General features: G+C 39.9%; 1 protein-coding gene across 3 annotated transcripts; it reads left to right on the top strand.

Annotated features, from left to right (window-relative positions):
• The first annotated feature begins 893 nt into the window (after nucleotides 1–893).
• On the top strand, nucleotides 894–11,328 carry LOC137806835 (glutathione S-transferase zeta class-like). Of its 3 annotated transcripts, none has more exons than XM_068607136.1 (11): nucleotides 894–1,016; nucleotides 1,100–1,202; nucleotides 1,276–1,332; nucleotides 1,409–1,494; nucleotides 1,598–1,669; nucleotides 1,800–1,853; nucleotides 1,995–2,070; nucleotides 2,884–2,945; nucleotides 4,688–4,747; nucleotides 5,635–5,755; nucleotides 11,066–11,328. In XM_068607136.1, the coding sequence occupies exons 1-10, from the start codon at nucleotides 1,014–1,016 to the stop codon at nucleotides 5,731–5,733; spliced, it is 672 nt and encodes a 223-aa protein (XP_068463237.1). In that variant the 5' UTR covers nucleotides 894–1,013; the 3' UTR covers nucleotides 5,734–5,755; nucleotides 11,066–11,328. The 3 variants fall into 3 exon arrangements, with proteins under 3 accessions (XP_068463237.1, XP_068463236.1, XP_068463239.1); XM_068607135.1 differs by having other exon boundaries at nucleotides 5,632–5,755; XM_068607138.1 differs by lacking the exon at nucleotides 4,688–4,747.
• Nucleotides 11,329–19,477: the final 8,149 nt, after the last annotated feature.

Below are 19,477 nucleotides of genomic sequence, written 5' to 3'. Positions count from 1 at the left end.
AGCGTACTCCAGTGTTCTGAAAAACGTACTCTAGTGTTCTTAGAAAACGTACCTCAAAGTCTGTTAAGAGTTCCTTATATACCTGAGCGTTTCTCTCTCCTGACGGTTACACCTCTGGACACGTGGCTCACATCCAACTGTACACGTGTCACCATCCGGATCCCTCTCCACTTGAGCGTCACTTCTACTCTTCAAGCTATTTGACTAAGTTACCCATGCGAGGAGTAACTACAGCTTCCTTGGAGCGCGACCCCTTAAGCGGCGAGTACGGGGTGTCACCATGCACACCTTCTCTGTGGTCTCGCCTGCCGCTATCACGATCTGCTTCACTTGCACATCGTGCATGTTCTGGTAAACTGTTCCCTTGCCTCGACCTCTGGCCAGGGAATGATCATCTGATAACCTCATCATTTGTACTTGTACCCCTTGAAAGCCTTAAGCAAGCCTTCCTGACCTCTCGGCGATGTTCCCCTCTTAGGCGGTCTCTAACCACTTGATCGCCTAAAACTCACATACGGCGACTATGACGCAAACCTGGTGACCGCCGGTTATACATACTAGAGATCGGAGAACGCCAACCCAACTATTGGCGACTACACAGGCTTCCCGATGTACTTCCCTTCTGTCAGCCAGGTATTCCGCTCAACACGCCGATATTATCGCTTGCTGCCACGTCATCACTTCCGATTACCTGATCGGTACACTTACATTTTTATTCTCTAAAATATAATATTAATAACTAAAATCAAATAAATAAATTCTAAATAAAAAAATATTTAATTTTTTTTAAACCCGTTAACCTACTGGACCGAAACAATCGGCTGTCTTTTGCCACGCCTTGGAGCTGATAAACACTGAGAATTTATTATAATTGTTATTAAAAAATGGAAGGAGATGTGGCAAAATCTGAAGCATTAATAAAATCAAATGGCTGAAAATGTTTTAAACGAGTGAAGTTGGAAGTACGAGCAAAAGACAACTGGGGTTGGTGTTTGAAGTTGGAAGCATCAGCAATGGTATGCAATGCCTCTGGATACCTTCATCTGCTACATTCATGGCTACTCATTAATCATTATACTTGTTTGTAATTGAATCACAGGCAAGTGCAAGTGTTGCTAAAGAAGAAAAAAACAAACTCACACTCTATTCGTATTGGAGGAGCTCTTGTTCCTTCCGAGTCCGAATCGCTCTCAACCTCAAAGGTACTCCAACTCGCTTCCTTTCTCCCACTCTCTCTCTCACTCACTCCGCCATTGCTTGTTTCGTTCGATTCAGGCCTTAAATACGACTACAAGCCCGTTAATCTGTTGAAGGGTGAACAATCCAGCCCCGGTTTGTTCTCTAACCCTCACTTTCCCTAATTGCAAGTTATTCATCGATTAACGAAAAGCATTTCCTCTTTTTCCAGAGTTTCTCCAGCTCAACCCTGTTGGTTGTGTTCCCGTTCTAGTGGATGGCCACGCTGTTCTTTATGACTCTCTCGCCATTATTTTGGTCTTCTGTCTTTTCTTTCCTTTTCCTAAATCCTTTAATGTCTCATCTTCCCTGTTAGTTTCTCTTCAAATGCCTATCGTATTTTCTGTTCTCATCCATGCAGTATTTGGAAGATAAGTATCCCCACAATCCTCTGCTCCCTCATGATATTCCTAAGAGAACAATCAATTTCCAGGTACACTTTACATCGGGTTCCTCTAAAATGAAATTAATCTTATCCCTTTTTCTCCAATATTGAAGGAAAGATAAAGTTGGGAGTTTCACGACCTAATGCGTGCATTCTCTTCTGATGTTTTGATATGCAGGCTGCTAGTGTTGTTTCCTCAACAATACAACCTCTCCATAACTTGAGTTTACTGGTATGTTTTGCGTTCATTTTTTCATTTGCTTATTTTTTTTAATATATTGTTGCTTTATTTATTTATTTTTACCAAGAAGCCATATCTGGATGCTGGATTGTCTATGATATGTTTATTGTTATTTTACTTTTATCTTTGCAGAACTACATCGGGGAGAAAGTTGGCCCTGATGAAAAACTTCGTTGGGCTCAAAGTACAATTAGAAGAGGCTTTACAGGTGAGGTTTGATTAACTTGCTGCCACTGCGCTATAGATAGTAAGAAAGGAAAGAGAAGCAAAAAGAGAGTTTCTGAAGTGTCAAGCATTTGTTCGACGTTAAACAATTTACTCTGAAATACTAGCTTATTTCTCACTAACATAACAGATAATTCATGAAACAGTTTTATTTTCTCAATTTAGTTCTGTAGATCCCATTTGTCTGAAAGTTAAGAGCCTAGTGCTATATAACTTATATCTAAACGACTCAAAAAGGGGATGACCCCGTTAATTAAAATTTTCTTCCTATACAGTGCATCCTACTACCCTTATTGGTGTTTTCTTAAATCTTGTAAGTTTTTCATTCTATATGCAGCAGACACAGAATTTGACTATACCAAATTGAAAATGACAGTCAATCGGGAACAGAGTGATTGAGACTCCAGCAGTTAAACACTGCAGCTCTTGATAAACAATTTGTTTTTAAATTGGAGTTATGAATTGGGCAAAGTTTCAAAGTTTCCCTAAGTTGGTGTAGTTCTTGAGTGTTGGAGGAATTTTTAACTAGATGCATTGTCTGATAGTTGAATCTGTTTGTTACTATCAAAACCTTCAACTATATTTTTGCACGAGTTTCATTAAGTTTGCGAACTAACTGCTAATAGAAACACAGTGTATGTAAATGGTGCAAACCCTCAATTGTGTAAATGGTTTAAGAGAATATTCACTGGTATCCCCCCTTATTGGTAAAATATATCCTGTTTATGTTAGGCCTTTCCAGAATTTGGTTTGGTTTTGTCTTAATCAATTGCTGTTTATAAAACCTGTGTTTCAGCACTTGAAAAGCTATTGAAAGACCACACAGGAAGATATGCAACTGGGGACGAAGTTTACCTGGTATGTTGGTAGTTATTGGAGTTTAGTCATTTGAAAATTAATAAATGGAAGAGATAACTTCTTCCAAATAGTAGCCTTAAAATCTTGACTAGCAGTATCATAAACTCCTGTGTCTTGACTATGACCCAATTCAATCTTCACATTAATACTCTGATTAGAGCTGTTAAAATGGGTTACCCGGCCTGGCCACCATGGGTTGGCCACTTGGTAGACCAACCCAACCAAGCTCACTTATCAGTGAGCTTCAAAAAATGAGCCCTTTCAATCTTCACATTAATACTCTGATTAGAGCTGTTAAAATGGGTTACCCGGCCTGGCCACCATGGGTTGGCCACTTGGTAGACCAACCCAACCAAGCTCACTTATCAGTGAGCTTCAAAAAATGAGCCCTGCTCAACTCACCACGGGTTGGTGGGTTAAATGGGTTTACTCACTTTTAAAAAGAAAAAATTGTAGCTTCTTATTTTTTTTTCTTCAATCTAGTTTTTTTCTAATATGAAAACTGGATCCAAGTTCCAAATCACTGGAATAACCATGACAAATAAATCATCATTTAATATATATAAATAACACCTGCAAATGATACTTCTAAATGCATACCAAACAGAAGCACTAAATGATAGTTATATAAATAACATCCAAATAAAATCTGAATAATATCAAAAGTTAATCCCACATATTCCTCTTAGAACTTAAACTCTAAATAGGCAAATACAATCCAAAATCATCTTAAACTCAAAATACAATTCAAAATCATAAAAATACAAATTACTATCCAACATCAAATCATTGATGTCCTTCTATAACATTAGAGCTAGAGTCTTGAATGGAGAAATTCAAAACAATTTCATATCCTGGAGCATCTTCTTTATCCCCATTTACAATAAAAGAAATGTTAACTAATAACAATAAAGGATTAAGTAATAAATAATTTGACGTGTGGAGTTGCTAGCTGTGATATGAAATAAGTTGGAAGAATAATGTAATTCAGCAACATCAGGCAATGAAGTGTGGGGTGACTGGAGGTGGTAGGTGTGGTGGTTGGCGGTGGAAAATCGAAAACCCTAGAGTAGATGCAGAAAATCACCCATGAAGTGAGACATTTTTATTTTGAGAGAAAAGAACTGAGGGAATAGATGGAGAGGAGAATGGGAACCAATAGGCCATGTATATTTTCCCCACCCCATTTTTTAATTGTATTGTGCTGTTGTTTAGATGGAGAAAATCACCCATGTAGTGAGACATTTTTTATTTTGAGAGAAAAGAACTGAAGGAAGAGAGTTGGAGAGGAGAATGGGAACCAATAGGCCATGTATATTTTCCCCACCCCATTTTTTAATTGTATTGTGCTGTTGTTGGGCTGCATTAAGGTGTCTTTTTTTTTAATTTTTTTTATCATGGTGGTGAGCCGGGTTCTTAGTGGGCTGGGTTTGATTTTGATTTGTACTAAAATTTGCAGTTTTTTTAGTCCAACCTGCCTTGAACCCGGGGTGGGCCAGGTTGACTAAGGGCTTTGACTCACTTTGACAGTTGTAGCTCTGATATGTTGGATCATAATTACAATGCGATTGAACTCCAAAGTGGAAGTCTATCATCACAACATTTTGAAAATGAACAGGATTAGCTATTAAACAAGCACGAAGTTAATGTCATTTTTTTGGAATATAGTTTTCAGCTTAATGTTGCTTGCACATCATAGTTATTTATAAATTACAATCTAACAAGATGATTATCATTTGCAGGCAGACATATTTTTAGCACCTCAGTTACATGCAGCATTTAAGAGATTCAACATCCAAATGGTAGTATTTTGTGGTCTCATGTAGTTCAGATCTGTTTGACAGTAGGATTTATCAAAAGTACATGAATTTCTCACTTTAACAACACCTTGGTTGTTCATAAAGTTGCTAAAATACTTGCAGTTGATTTCACAAAACTAAAACTGGTCCTTGAAGCATCAGGAGGATGTGTTAATTGTAGGACTTCAAATTTGGGTAGAACTAGTCAATATATGAGGAGTACATGAGAGAAACTCTTTACTTAGAAGTGTAGAAACCATTCATAAAAGTGTTAAAGAGCGAAAGCAAACCAGTGCATTACTGAACATGCACGATGATGTAAGGAGGAAGTTACAACCTCTTCATTAATGATGTGGTTAAGTTCATGAATTTGCATAATTTTCTCAATAATGTGGTTAAATTCATGAACTTTTGTAACTTCCTCATTAATGATGTGATTTGGTGAGTTCATGCATCTTTCCACTTCATTCTACCTTAGAATAATTTAGAAACTTCTAAAAGTTTATCTAAATCTTTACAACTTTCTAGAAACTTCTAAAATATTTTTCCATCATTTTTCTAAAAATTACAAATCAAGTTATATATACTTTGTAATTTCTTCAAGTTCCTTCATTATTCTTCTAGTCATTCTTCCCTTGTACTTCTCTTCTATGTCTTTTTCTTCTTTTTCTTTGGTCATGTTCCTAGTAGTGACTTCTTGAGGTGATTCTCCTCCTTCCAAGTTCTCATATTCTCTTTGAATTGTTTCCTTCTTCATCTATGGTCTCATCATATTGACATGATATCTATTATAAATTTAGATTTTTTGTTTTTTCTGTAGTTTGCAAAATTGTTGATTGTTTGTTAAATATTTATCTTGACAACTTATTTCCTCTTCATCGTCCTAGCAGAATGAGTTCCCTATTCTGTCAAGATTGCATGAGACATATAATGAGATCCCTGCATTCCAGGAGGCTCTACCAGAGAACCAGCCAGATGCAGTACACTAGTTGAACCAATAATTTGGGACTGGTAATCAATCTCTAAAGAACATTAATTTTTTTTTTATAACTTCCATTTTTTTTATAAAAGCTTTCATGTTAGGTATCACTATGTAACCTGAAATCTCAACTAGGCGGACATCTCAAACAACAACAATCATCTGTCATCACATGAAAAAAAGTATTACTTAAAAAGAGAAAAAAGAAAGAAAATACAAAAATATGGGAGGACTAGACCAAAACCCATATGATAACAAAATCGATACATAGGTAGATTATACCTATTCATAAAGAATTTTAAGAATAGACTAGATAAAAACCTATTATACTAATGAAAAGTGTTCCCGCCGGTTGACCAGATTATGCTTCGTGCGTAGCTAAAACTCGCGTATCAAGGACCCTTTGTCTTCGTTCCAAATTCCCACCCTTAGCTGCTGTGAGTACCTGAAAAGAAGTGAACAAAGGGGCGCCCTCGCGGCCGTTTGCACTCCGACGATCATGTCAGCTGGCGAGAAACATCAAAGAACGCACCTCCGTATCGGAGCACCGTGAATGGATGCTCTGAAGGTAGTTGAATGACTGAATAACTAATTTCTCTCTAATTGCCTGTGCGTACAGTGGGTTCGCGAGCAAGCAACTAGAGTGTGCGTGTGTAAAACTGAGTCTAGCTCCCTGTCTCAAACGTCTAAAGCCTCTTTTAAACGTCTAAAGCTTTCAAAGCGTCTTAAAGTGCATTTAAAGTGCCTTAAAGCGCATTTAAGGTGTTTAAAAACGTTCAATGCGTTTAAAACGTTTAAAGCATTTAAAGCGTTTGAAACGTAAACTGAATAAAACGTACCTTAGCAAACTTTCAGGGAAACTTATATACCTTGATGTTTCAACGCTTACTGCCATGTGTTCTTCTGACTTGACCGCTATTCTACATGGAGGGCCTTACAGCGCCGTAACCCAACTTAGGGATATTCCATCGTGTAAGTCCTCCTTCCTCGAAGTGCATCTGGCGCAAGGGGTGACTTTCTGGGTGCCAACTCATGCGCCCCAGCCTCTAGTTACTCGCCCTGGGAGTGTATCTACCTTCCTCTCGTACCACACACATGGTTCGCCCCTGGCGTGGCCCTCTCATGGGTTGTATCTGTCCCAGGGGTCTCCTAGAGGTGGCGTGGGTACTTCACGAGTCAGGTTACTCCTCACTGGTACTGGGAATATGGCCTTGAAACCACCTTTCTCTTCTCTTTATTACTGTTCTGAGGTACTGAGGCCTCTCGTGGTGTCGTCCCCTCCACGGTCTTTCCTACCCGTGGGTATCGGGGGTGACACCGTCGATGCCTTAACCTGGCGACGCCTACACCTGGCGACGCCTTAAGCGGTCAACCTGTTGACTTTCCTCCCTGGGCGTCTGGCATTGCTTGCATCGCTGGGCGTATCTTACACAATCCTCCCTCACCGAAGGCCAATAAAAACCTGCGCGAATCACCTTGGAAGCTAATGATCTTCCCCCCACGTGGCTTCTGCAAATCCCCTCGTGAAGCTTTGACATGATCCTCGTACATTCGTCGCCACTCACACATGTCAGAATTGGATGCGTGAACCCATGCCTGAATAGAACTCCATCAACGAGAGTGTACCTTGTAGAGTTCTTCTTTATCCTCTTTCCTTTTTCAGGCTCTGCTGGGAGAATCCCATCTGCAATGTATCGCCTATAAGGCGTCATCCACGTGTCGCCTTCCTCCAAGGCACATACTTGCACACACTTCTCTCCTTCGGGCGAGGCCGCGTAGGTGCTGATGCGGGGTGTCCTCGCCGTATCTTGAATCAAAGAGCGATGGCTCCTTAGCTTTCCTCTTGTTGCGCTAATGTGAAAAACGTCCACCCTGTTGTCTGCCACAAACTTTCGTGGCGTTTTGAGCGTCTCTTGGATGACTGTCCTCTGCCTTCCCCCTTTGCCTGAGTTGGCCAGCTTGGCGAGTAGGTCAGCTCTGACATTTTGTTCTCTAGGGACATGCACCAGCTCAAACGTAGCGAAAGCTCCCTTCAGCACCTGGACATACTTTAGATATGCAACCATCTGTGGATCCTTTGCTTGGTACTCCCCTGATACTTGCCCTGTGACCAACTGGGAATCACTCTTCGCCAAGAGACTCTAAGCGTCCATTTCCTTTGCCAAGAGCATTCCAGCAATCAGCGCCTCGTACTCAGCTTGGTTATTGCTTGCTTTAAAAGAGAAACGTAAGGTTTGCTCGATCAACACCGCATTAGGCCCCTCCAAGATTATTCCAGCACCACTTCCCTGTTGGTTGGAGGATCCATCCATTGAGAGCATCCATTGTGATCCTAACTCCACCTCTTGAGGGCCTCCTCTTGGTGAGAGCTCTACGACGAAATCTGCGTAGACTTGTCCTTTGATGGATCCCCTGGGTTCGTACTGGATATCAAACTCTAACAGCTCCACCGCCCAGCGAACCATCCTTCTAGCTACATCTGGCTTCTGAAGTACTTTCTGAATGGGGAGGTTCGTCATCACCACCACTGTGAAACTGTGAAAATAGTGGCGGAGCCTCCTGGCCGAGAACACTACTACCAACGCCGCCTTCTCCAACAACTGGTACCTCGACTCTAGGCCTTGTAATGCCTTGCTTACAAAGTAGATGGGCCTCTGCACTTGGTCTTGCTCTTGGACCAGCACAGAGCTGATTGCCCACTCTGTTACTGCAAAGTACAATCGAAGGGGGACGCCTGCTCGTGGCTTGCAAAACACTGGTGGCGTCGCCAAGTACTCCTTTAGCTTGAGGAATGCTGCTTCGCACTCATCTGTCCACGCAAAACAGCTATTTCTTTTGAGGCACTGAAAGTAGGGGTGACCCTTCTCACCTCCAGCAGACACGAACCTTGACAAAGTTGCCATCCGCCCCGTAAGCTGCTGTACTTCTTTCACTGAGGTTGGGCTCCTCATGGCAATGATGGTTGCGCACTTATCAGGGTTCGCCTCTATTCCCCTCTCAGTGAGCATAAATCCCAAGAACTTTCCCGCCTCGACGCCAAAAACGCACTTCTCCGGGTTTAACTTGAGGCGGTACTTGGCTATTGTGGCGAACAACTCCTCCAGGTCAGCTGAGTGTCACCTTATTTCCTGAGAGGTCACCACCATGTCATCAACATAGGCGTGTACGTTCCTTCCCAGCATGGGTGCAAGGACCTTTTCCATTAGTCTCTAGTAGGTGGCGCCTGCGTTCTTCAGCCCAAATGGCATCACCTTGTAACAGTAGTTGCATGTTTCCGTCATGAACGTCGTTTTGCTCTCATCCCTTGGATGCAATCTGACTGTACCCTGAGAACGCGTCTAAGAAGCTCAACATCTTGCACCCTGAGGTGCTATCCACCAATGCGTCGATGCTAGGTAAGGGGTACGAATCTTTAGGGCACGCCTTATTTAAGTCCGTGAAATCGACGCACATTCTCCACTTTCCATTCGCCTTCTTCACCAGGACGACGTTGGCCAGCCACTCAGGGTATTGTATCTCCCTGATGTGCCAAGCATTCAGCAATTTCTGCGTTTCTTCCTTCACGACGAGATGCCTCTCTTCGTTGAACTTCCTCCTCCTCTGTCGTACAGGGCGAACCTTGGCGTCCATGGTGAGGTGGTGGCACAAAAAATCTGGGTCGATGCCTGTCATGTCTGCGGCGGTCCACGCGAATGCATCCAAGTGGCGTGAGATCACTGCTGCCACTTCGTCTTGTTCTTCCTGGCTCAACAAACGTCCCAACTTGAACACCTTACCACCTATCTGCCTTTCCACCACATTGTCTACTGGTTGGGGTCGCCTGTCTCGCGTGCCCTCCGCACGAGACTCGCTTATGTTGCTTTCACTTATAGGTGTCGCCCTATTGGGTGCTTCGGGCGTTGCCTCCTCTGACTTTTCTTTCATGGGCGAGGCCCCCTGTGTGCTTTTTCTAAGGTTGTATCTTCCTTGGGCGTCGCCTCCGCGTGTGAGGCCTCTACAGGCGTCGACTCCGCGGGCATCGCCCCTTCCAAGGGTTCTACCTCCATTGACGTATCCGAAACGGGCGATCGTTCAAGCACCATGAACACGCCTCTCTTCGCCTTTAAGCTATTTTCATAGCATTTTCGGGCCTCCTCTTGATCAGATTTGATCACAATGACCCTGCCACTAAGATTTGGCAACTTCATCTTCATGTGGCGTGTGGAGGCCACTGCCCTTAGCCTATTCAGCGCTGGTCTTCCCAACAAGATGTTGTAGGCTGAATTAGATTCACGACTAGATACCGGATGTTATTGTCATGTGGGACAACATCTCGTAGGTCAGCCCTTGTGAACAAGGTTTGACTCCCACTGATCGTCCAATCCCTCCTCAGCAACTAAGTTCACTACCCTCACATACCTCTTGTGCTGAGAGGCAGTGGGTCCTCCTCCAGAAAAGCCACCAGAGATGGTGTGCACCTCTCCATGGATTGACATTTCATGCGCTTGATCCTCCTCTGGTACTGTTAGGGCTGCTGTGGTCAACCTGTTGACTTTCCTCCTTGGGTTCCCTAGATGGGTCCCACCATACGTTTGACTTTGACTTTGGTCAACGCCCGGGGACGGGACGGTACAAAAAGATTCTCTATGAATAAATCCTAAATTAGCCAACTTATCAATATATACATTTCCTTCACGAAAAATATGAGAAACCCTAAACTTGATTTTCCCACGGTAATTAAGACAAATATTCCGTCGGTTCCGAAGCATCCAATGAACATTTGTTCTAGTATTAAACGCAACACAAACCAAAGTAAAATCACATTTCAACCACATCTTTTGAGCTTCCTCTATAGCATGTATAGCTCCATAAAACTCAGCAACACCGCATTTTTTAATGTGTTAATATATTAGGCTTAAATAAATTCCATGTTTTCTATATGACCGATTTTTGTGGATTACCTATTTTTTTTTGTTTCAATTTGGATACATAATAGATTAAACATTTTGATACAAGTCTCTTCTGTTATGTCCATCAATTTTACCATTCACATGTTCATTAGGTTGTAGCGATACATCAAGCATCTTGTTACTTATACTGACATGACACATTGGTTGTAATGATAAAGATAAGTTGAACAATTAAAAGAAAATTTAAAAGTATTGGAAGGATTAATAAATATTTATTTAGGAACTTAAAATAAAATTTTATAATTTATTAAAAGTTCAATTTCAAAAAATATTAGTAAGTACTCCAAACAAAAGATTATTATTGAAGCTTTTATATCATACTAATTTTAAGTATCCCTTCATTTATTTGGGCAGCAGTTTTTAATTTCAAACTATTTTAATTTATTGTCCCAGGAAGTATGATCTGATATGAATAGGGGAAATTGCAGCAGTGATTTGCCATCCGGTTGAATATGTTGTTATCAAGGTATAAGAGGATACACAACAATAAGGTTACTACCACATCTAAATGTTTGTTTTACACATCCTGTGTAGTTCAAAAGATATTTTGATTCGGGTTGTATTGTATGTCTGTATTATATTATCTTTAGTTCCAATTCTCAATGATCATGTTATACGTTAAATCGATGTTTCAAAAAAGTTTGAGTTCTCGACAATGATGGTTTTTTAACAATGAACCAATTTTAAAACTCACCTTGTAAGCTCTCGAGATTAGGTTCAACATATTCTTCAACCCTGGTGCAGTCAGAGGTGGATTTATGGGGTGAAGTCCTTGTCATGAATTGAGGCCATTCCTATGGTGTCCTTCTCTTAAAACATCTCATAACACGTTTTAGTGTCCTTTTTACGTGTTTCCATTTATTGCATGTCATTTCATTTGGTACCATTTTACACATAATTTCATTTAGTTATCTTTCATTATTAATTATTATACAAAAGCACCCAATGTAATTTGCCAAGACTGAGCTGCTGGATTTGGGAGGAAGGAGGCAGTAGTTGAAATAATTTGTAAGCGGGGCAAGTAGATTTTGCTTTTGGGGTTGTGGAAATTGTGGGTGGTGGCAACGTAGGATTTGGTGACTTCCTTAGTGGTGGCTCGCTTTTCTCTCATACAATTTGTTGGAATAATCGCATCAAACAAAGCCTTGGGTTCGTATATAGTATTAGAATTTTATGAAACGAAGGGTGAGACAAAAACTCATGCCCGTCTGTCCTTCAGTATCCCTTAGATGAAATTTTAATTTTTCTAAAGGACTGTTACACTAAGTTTCTGTTTGGATTGAGAAGGGAATTTGTGAGGAGGGGAGATAGTGAATTTGTGAGGATTAGAGAGGATGTGTGAGGAAATATGAGGTTGTTTGGATTGAGGGATGATAGAGTGTATTTGTGAGGATGGTTTATTGTAAATTTACAAATTTATTGTTGTTATTAAAAAATATTTGAATAATGAATTATGATTTTTTTGTGTGTAGGTTTGAATTAATTAAATGCTTTTAATATATAATATTCATAATTATTTATATTTTTAATAAAAAATTAAAAAATATAATAGAAAATATTTTTGTGTTAAATTAAAATAAATTTATTAAATACATTAAAATTTATGAAAATAATATTTATTATTATATTCATTTGTTACTTTATATATATATATATATATATATATATATATATTCTGTTGATATTATAATTTTATTTTATTATTTTCATTATATATTATTATTAATAGTATAATTAAATATTTTTAAAATTATAAATAATAAATAAATTTATGTAATATTTATTTTTGTATATTGTAATAAAATGTGCACAAGGATATTTCAGTAAAATACAATAATTTTACATTATTTCTACAAATCTCTTCATTTTGTGAAGAGTGAAAAAAATTATCCACCCTTCCCCCATCCACTCCCCATTCTCAAAACTCTTGAAACAAACACAAACAATCTTCTCTTCCATAGAAACAAACACACCCTAAGAAAGTGTGTGAGAGACAAAACCTTTAATTTGATAATTAACGAGTAGGATATAACATTTCAGAAGAATGTTATAATATTAGTTTATTCTTAAAGTGTATATAAAAATTATCAGAATCATACCAAACACTTTATTGAAAAAAAGGCAACATTTTAAAAATCTGGAATGTTACAACTTTGAAGCTCATTTTTTCTCGGTAACAAACATGAAAAATGATTATTACAAGAATTCTTATATAATGACAAAATGACTCAGTAGCATTCTAACGCCCCCCATTTATTTTTGAGTGTGTACTGTGTGCGTGAATGGAAAGACAAAGACGAGTTAAGTTGTGTGCGTGGATGGAAAGGCGAAGACAATTTGTATACTCTTGCATTTGCTGATTTGTAAAGAAAAGCAACAATGAATTTTATTATTATATATTAATCCATTATTTTATTATATATAGTAATTATTATATATAGTAATATAATATAATTAATTATATTATATAATACAATAAAAATAAAATATCAATAATAACAATAAAATTTTAAAAAACTAATAATAATAATAATAAGATTATTATTACAGTACCTACACAACTAAAGGTCTGAGAAGATAAAAAGTTCAGACGGCTAAACATATCCCATAAATCCTATCAACGGACAATTATGAATATTTTACATTTTATCTTATTCTATATTTTTAATTCTCATATTGTTAAAAACTTATCATTTTTGTACTCTAAGTATTGACACCCTGTCATGGTCAAGTTGCACTTCCTCGTCAAGTTGCACTTTCCGAATTTATTTTTGATAAAAATAATTACTAATAAAAAATAGAATAATAATAAAACTATTAATAATAAAAAAATTATAATAGTAATTGTTTCTGCCGGTTGGACTTGGACACCTTCGCACGTCTCTACGAGATTCGCTTCACAAATGCCTTTGCTTCTATTCCAACGTTGTTCTTCTTCCGCTGCTAACACCTGAAACAGAGAGACAAGTGGGTGCCTTAGCGGTCGTTTGCGCTTCGACGCTTAAGTCAGCTATGGCAGAAAACACCGTAACACTTCCCGTCGCAGAACACCACCAGCTCAGTGCTCAGAGAAGTGCGTAACTGAATCGTAACTGAATTCTATCTTACTGAGTTCACTTGTGTGTAAAATGTGAAAACGTACCTTAGTCTGTTTATCATAAAACCTTATGTACCTTACCGGTGTTTCTTTCCACGTGTCAGCCTGATACTTGCGTATTCTGAGGGCGCTCCTTAGCAACACTGTTCCTAGTCTTAGGGCCTTCTTAGTGTGTAAGGTCGCCTCGCCAGAGTGTAACTCGTGCGGGGATGACTGCTTGGGTGCCAACTCATGCGCCCAAACTCCGAGTAATTCGCCCTGAGAGTACTTCACCTTCCTCACGTGCCATGCATGCAGATCATCCTCTGGGACGTGACCTTCTCACGGGTCGTCTCTGTCCCAGTGGCTTTCCCGCGGTGGTGCGTACTGCCGCGTCCCTACACCTCATGCACGGATCCCTTGTGAGTTGGGTCTCTCCCTGCTAGAACTGGGGGTGTGGCTTGGAAACCACCTGTCTTATTTATTATTACTGTCTGGGGTGCCGAGGCCCGAGGCCTCCACGCCCCTACTATGCCGCCTCCAACACGGTCATCCCTACCCGTGGGTATCAGGAGGGGACACCCTTCTGGCATAGGCGCATTCCTGGTGCTAAACTCAGGTGACACCCGAGGTCGGTCAACGTCCGAGGCCGGTCAACGCCCGAGGACGTGGACCTTAACGAAACTCCCTCACTTGCTTCATAGTACCTCTGGTGGATTCCTTGCTCTGGGTCCCACCATGTTGACTTTGGTCAACGCCCGAGGACCGGTCGGTACACAAGCCCCCAAGTCTTGAGCTGGCGACTTGTTCAACGAAAAGACTATGGCCTCGCCCTACTGTCCTACGTGGCATTCTGTGACAAGACGTGCACAGTGCTCTGAAGTGACGCTTATCTACTCACATTGTAATCAACCGGCACGTGGCCCTATCGTGTGGATGGGACTTAACGTCGTTTGCGCTTCTCAAGTTTACGTTAAAGCCTTTCAAAATCTCGCGCTTCAGTCACTGTTTCATAACTCGAACTTGCTCTTGCACCCTTCATCTTCTTCTTCGAGCTCTCTCTGGTTTCTTTGCTGAAAAAATCAAGACTTTCGCTAATCAACCACAAAAGGTATGATTTTTACGCATTGATGGCTCTTTACTCTTGATTCCATGCGTTGATATTTCTGCCTGGGACTGTTTAGATTCTCGCATTTACGTTTTTCTTCGTGATCCTGCCTGTTGACCGGAGCGCTGGAGAATGCCTCGTCAAGGGATCGACGTGCGCGCCGCTTCTCACTTCCGTTCCTCCTCTGGATCTATCTCAAGAACCTGTAAAGAGATGACACGACGCCGCTGCGGCCGATCGTACTCCGACGCTCAAGTCAGTGACGGTATCACCAAATACTAAGAACTGGAACCGTGTAAACTCTCTCTCTCACAAACAGCTCTGTCACTCGCAAGCGTAAAGTGTATGAACTGAATGCGCGTACCTTAGAAAATCTGTTAAGAACTCTTATATACCTGGTGGTTTTCTCTCTCCTGGCAGTTACAGACCTGGACACGTGGCTCGCATCCAACTGTACACGTGCCATCATCTGGAGGCTTCCTGACTTGGCGCTGCTTCTACTCTTATTTTGGCTAAGTTACTTATGCATGGTACTGCCCAGTGCATAGCTAACTTAGGAGTTCAAGCGCATCGGTCAACGAATCCTTTTCAGCAACTTCGAAAGGGAGTTGCTCACAGAGCTCAATGTGGCCCCTGCCCAGCTGCATCCCAACAGTTGGGCTGATGGAAGAGGCCCCAACACCAATCCATTGAAAGGACACCAAAATGTCAAATTGAGGCAACTACTAGAGTTATGGTCAAAGAGGGGTCAAGAGGACGCATTCTACATGTCAAAAACTCTAGTGTAGAATAGTGTTTACATTTGTGTCAAAAGTAACATAGTTTAATTCTTTTGTATTTGCTAACCTAAGTTTAATTAGAGTTTCCTACTCCTAATTAAACTTAGGTCCAGCCCACATTTAGCCTAAGTGGAGCGTAAGGTTCTAGAACTCTTAGCACATGGAAGAATTCTAGAAACTACCTCACATGTGCTGAATTTAGGAGCCACCTTCCCATGTGCCAACATTTGAATTTCCCTCCAATTCTCTTTTCATTTTCAGCCCACTCTTGCTATATATAGAGGAGCTTGGGTCATGTAAATTGAAGATTAATGAAATTAGTGAAATACTGCCAAATTTGTGCCATTCTCACTCTTTGCCAAAAACCTCTTAGGTTAGGCTCTTAATCTTCCTAAACCGTCACTTTCCAAAGAGAGTTGGCCTCACCACTCTCAATTCCTACTTCTCATGCACCTTCAATGCACCTTCAAGATCACCATCACTCTTAGGAGGATCTTGTTCCACCTTCAATCCATGGAGCTTCCGCAAACCATCACCAAAACCGAAAAGAGGAGGACACAAATCCATCATTTGGTATCATGAGCTATGGTTCTACAAGAGCTAAGTGTCTTCTTTCATTTTAATGTTTGTGTTCTTCTTGTTTCCGTGTTGTTCTTCAATTCTTCATGTTGTCTTGCTGTTTTTTGCATTTTAATTTGATTTAGGTGTTGTTCGAAGAAATTCAATCGGTGCATTGTGTTCAAATTGTTCTTGAGCTTCTAATTTTCATATTTGTGTAGGAATCCATATAGAATTGTGTTGCTGTTTTGTTTTTAGTTTGTTTGAGTCTTGTTTGCAATTCTATTCGGTTCATTATATGTGTCTTAAGTCATTTTAATTTCTGAATCCAATTATGTTTTGTCTAAGTCATGTTTCTCCTAATTTGTCATCAAATCCATGTAGTGCTGATTTTGTTGATAATTTTGGTTTCTTGATTTGATTTAAGTCCAGATTTATAATTTTGTGTTTGTTGATCCTTTGGTGCATTTTTCTTTTAGTTTGAGTTCATATTTGTATGTTAGATCCATACAAATTCATATACATTCACTCCATTGTGTTTTTGAAGTTCTTCCTTTTGTTTTTAAGTTCCAGAATTAGGATTACTCTGTTTTTCAAATTCTGTGATGGCTGTTTTTTTGTTATGAATTTCAAATACGTTGAAGAAAAATTATGAAAATCTGGATCTATACAATTTGATGTATTAGAAAATCAAGAAAAAAAAGAACCAGATCAAAAAGAAAAAATAGAGAAAAAATGATAAATAAAACAAAAAAAGTGTGCATCATGGCGCCAAAATATACGGTAGTTGGACAAGAATTTTGAAAAATTTATCACAATTATTTGGTGCTAAGTTTTGGTTTGATTCCAGCGCCAAAAGTTTGCTAAGACCTTGAAGTGTTTGTGGTTCAAATTTCAGAATCAAATTTCAAATAGCCAGCTCAACATAAATTTTATAAGTCACGCTTTTTGGACCTGAAATTTCCAGTAGTGCTGTTTTGGTTTTTCTAATAAACTCTAGTGCCATTCTCTAGGTTTAATTTGTGTGCTACCTTTTGTTGAGTGCCTATTTTTATTGCTTGTCCAATTTATTCAATATTCCTTCTAGTTGTGTCCTATAAATCAAATCTCTTTGCTGTTGTCCTATTTTAAATTTGAATTGTTCTTTGCTTTCATTTCTTGACCTTTAAATTGTTGGTGGACAAAATTCAAATTGGTGTTTGTTAAGTGGAATTAACCTTGTGGTGAGTCTATCCCTACTTAGTAGGTACTATTTTGAAGATTTTAATTGGCTAACCATAAGAGGTTAAGGCAAGGAGCTGTAGAAAATACAAATACAAATACAAACACATACACTTTGTAGAACACAACAAGGAAGATCAATCACAAGCCAATGAGTGCATAGTGTAGGAAATCTGAATTTTATTTTTGTGTAATTCAATTTATTTGTATTTCTTTGAGTTGTAATTATATTTAACCTTTGATTAATTAGTGGATTAATCATGTGTAGACGGTGAGTGTGTCTTCAATGACTCCAAGTGTCTAGAAGCCTCACCTTAGGAATCGTCTAATTTAAAGCTTTGTAGTTAGCAATCTTTAATTTGTGCTTAGTTAATTGCTTTACTTTAATTACTTGTTTTGTATTGTCAAACTTGATTTGAATTGTTTAATTGTTTTGCATTGTTTTCCTTTGCATAAAAATTGACTTTTCATTCCTAATTGTGATATAAGTAAATTACTTAGAAAAAGAATTGTGTGAAGTCTTGAGGGATAGGTTTTGGCAAGGAAAGACTTGGTACTTAAGAGATCCTAGTGATCCACCTCTCTTTCCTGGAAAGCTACCTTCATCACTTTCCTTTTTCTTTCTTGAGGTAAAATACTTTTAACACAAAGCTTTAGTCATGTCAACTCACTCTTCTAAATCTAGTGAAAGTGATATAAAGTCCATTAAATCTCTTTTAAAACAATTAGCCAAGGACTTTCAATCATTCTCATATAGACAATTGGAACATGAGGCACAAATCAAAGAGTTGAAAATGGCTAAAGAAAAGGATGGAAGCTCTAAAAAATATAAAAAAATATGTTCACATGCATCTAGCTCTCATGAATCTTTTGGGGAAGAAAGTCTTAGGATAAATGAATATTATCAACCACCCCCTAGGAGAACTAGAAGAGAAAGAAAAGAACAAGAGAGCCCAAGAGAGGTCAGGGTAGATCTACCTCATTTTCATGGAAAAGAAAATGTAGAAGTCTATTTAGATTGGGAAATGAAGGCGTCGCCAAAACAAGGCGTCACCAAGATAGGGCGTCGCCTAGAGATGGCGTCGCCAAGATAGGGCGTCGCCTAGAGAGGCGTCGACGGTGTTACTCCCCGATACCCATGGGTAGGAAAGACCATGGAGGGAGTGACACCACGGGAAGGCCTCAGGCCTCGACAGCTCAGAACAGTGATAAAGAGAAGAGTAAGGTGGCTTCAAGGCCATAGTACTAGCGTCAGTAGGGAGTAGCCTGACTCGTGAAGTGCCCATGCCACCTCAGGGAGACCCTTGGGATAAACACGACTCAAGGGAAGGTCATGCCCAGGGGAAACCAGGTGCAGGGTGCGAGAGGAAGGTGGATACACTTCCAGGGCGAGTGACTAGAGGTTGGGGCGCATGAGTTGGCACCCAAAAAGTCACCCCTTGCGCCAGATGCACTCCAAGGAATGAGGACTCACACGATGAAATATCCCTAAGTTGGGTTATGGTGCTGTGAGGCCCTCCATGTAGAATAACGGTCAAGTCAGGAGGACACGTGGCGAGACAAACAAAAACATCAATGTTTTCCAGACAGTTTGTCAGGTATGAGGTAATTAAGATTATGTCAAAGTAATTAAGTTTACGTTTCGAACGCTTTAAAGCACTTTAAACACCTTAAGTGTTTTGAACGTCTTAAAGGCCCTGAACGTTTTACCCTTAAATGCGCTTTAAGACTCTTTAAATGCTAGGGACGTTTAAAGGGGGCTTTAGACGTGGGAAACAGAGATCGGGAGTTTTTTTTTGGGAGAACACACATAGATACACTCTAGTTGCTTGCTTGCGCACCCACTGTACGCACAGACAATTAGGGAGAAAAAGCATTAGTTACTCAGTGATTAGACCACCTTCAAAGCATTCATTTGCGGTGCTCCGATACGGGGGTGTGTCACTTTGATGTTTCTCGCTAGCTGACTTGATTGTCGGAGTGCAAACGACCGCGAGGGCGCCCCTTTGTTCGCTTCTTTTTTAGGTACACACAGGCGGTGCAGAACGAAGGTGCCCTAGCTC

The sequence above is a fragment of the Phaseolus vulgaris genome, chromosome 3 (assembly GCF_000499845.2).
Source record: "Phaseolus vulgaris cultivar G19833 chromosome 3, P. vulgaris v2.0, whole genome shotgun sequence".
In the NCBI taxonomy this organism is placed as follows: Eukaryota; Viridiplantae; Streptophyta; class Magnoliopsida; order Fabales; family Fabaceae; genus Phaseolus; species Phaseolus vulgaris.
The sequence above is the reverse complement of the archived record's forward strand: the minus strand, read 5'-3'. Positions and strand labels throughout refer to the sequence as shown.

Coding starts and splice junctions, on each gene's coding strand:
- LOC137806835 (XM_068607135.1), top strand. Junction 2,071..2,883: donor AATTAGAAGAGGCTTTACAG/GTGAGGTTTGAT, acceptor CCTGTGTTTCAG/CACTTGAAAAGCTATTGAAA. Junction 4,748..5,631: donor AGAGATTCAACATCCAAATG/GTAGTATTTTGT, acceptor TCATCGTCCTAG/CAGAATGAGTTCCCTATTCT.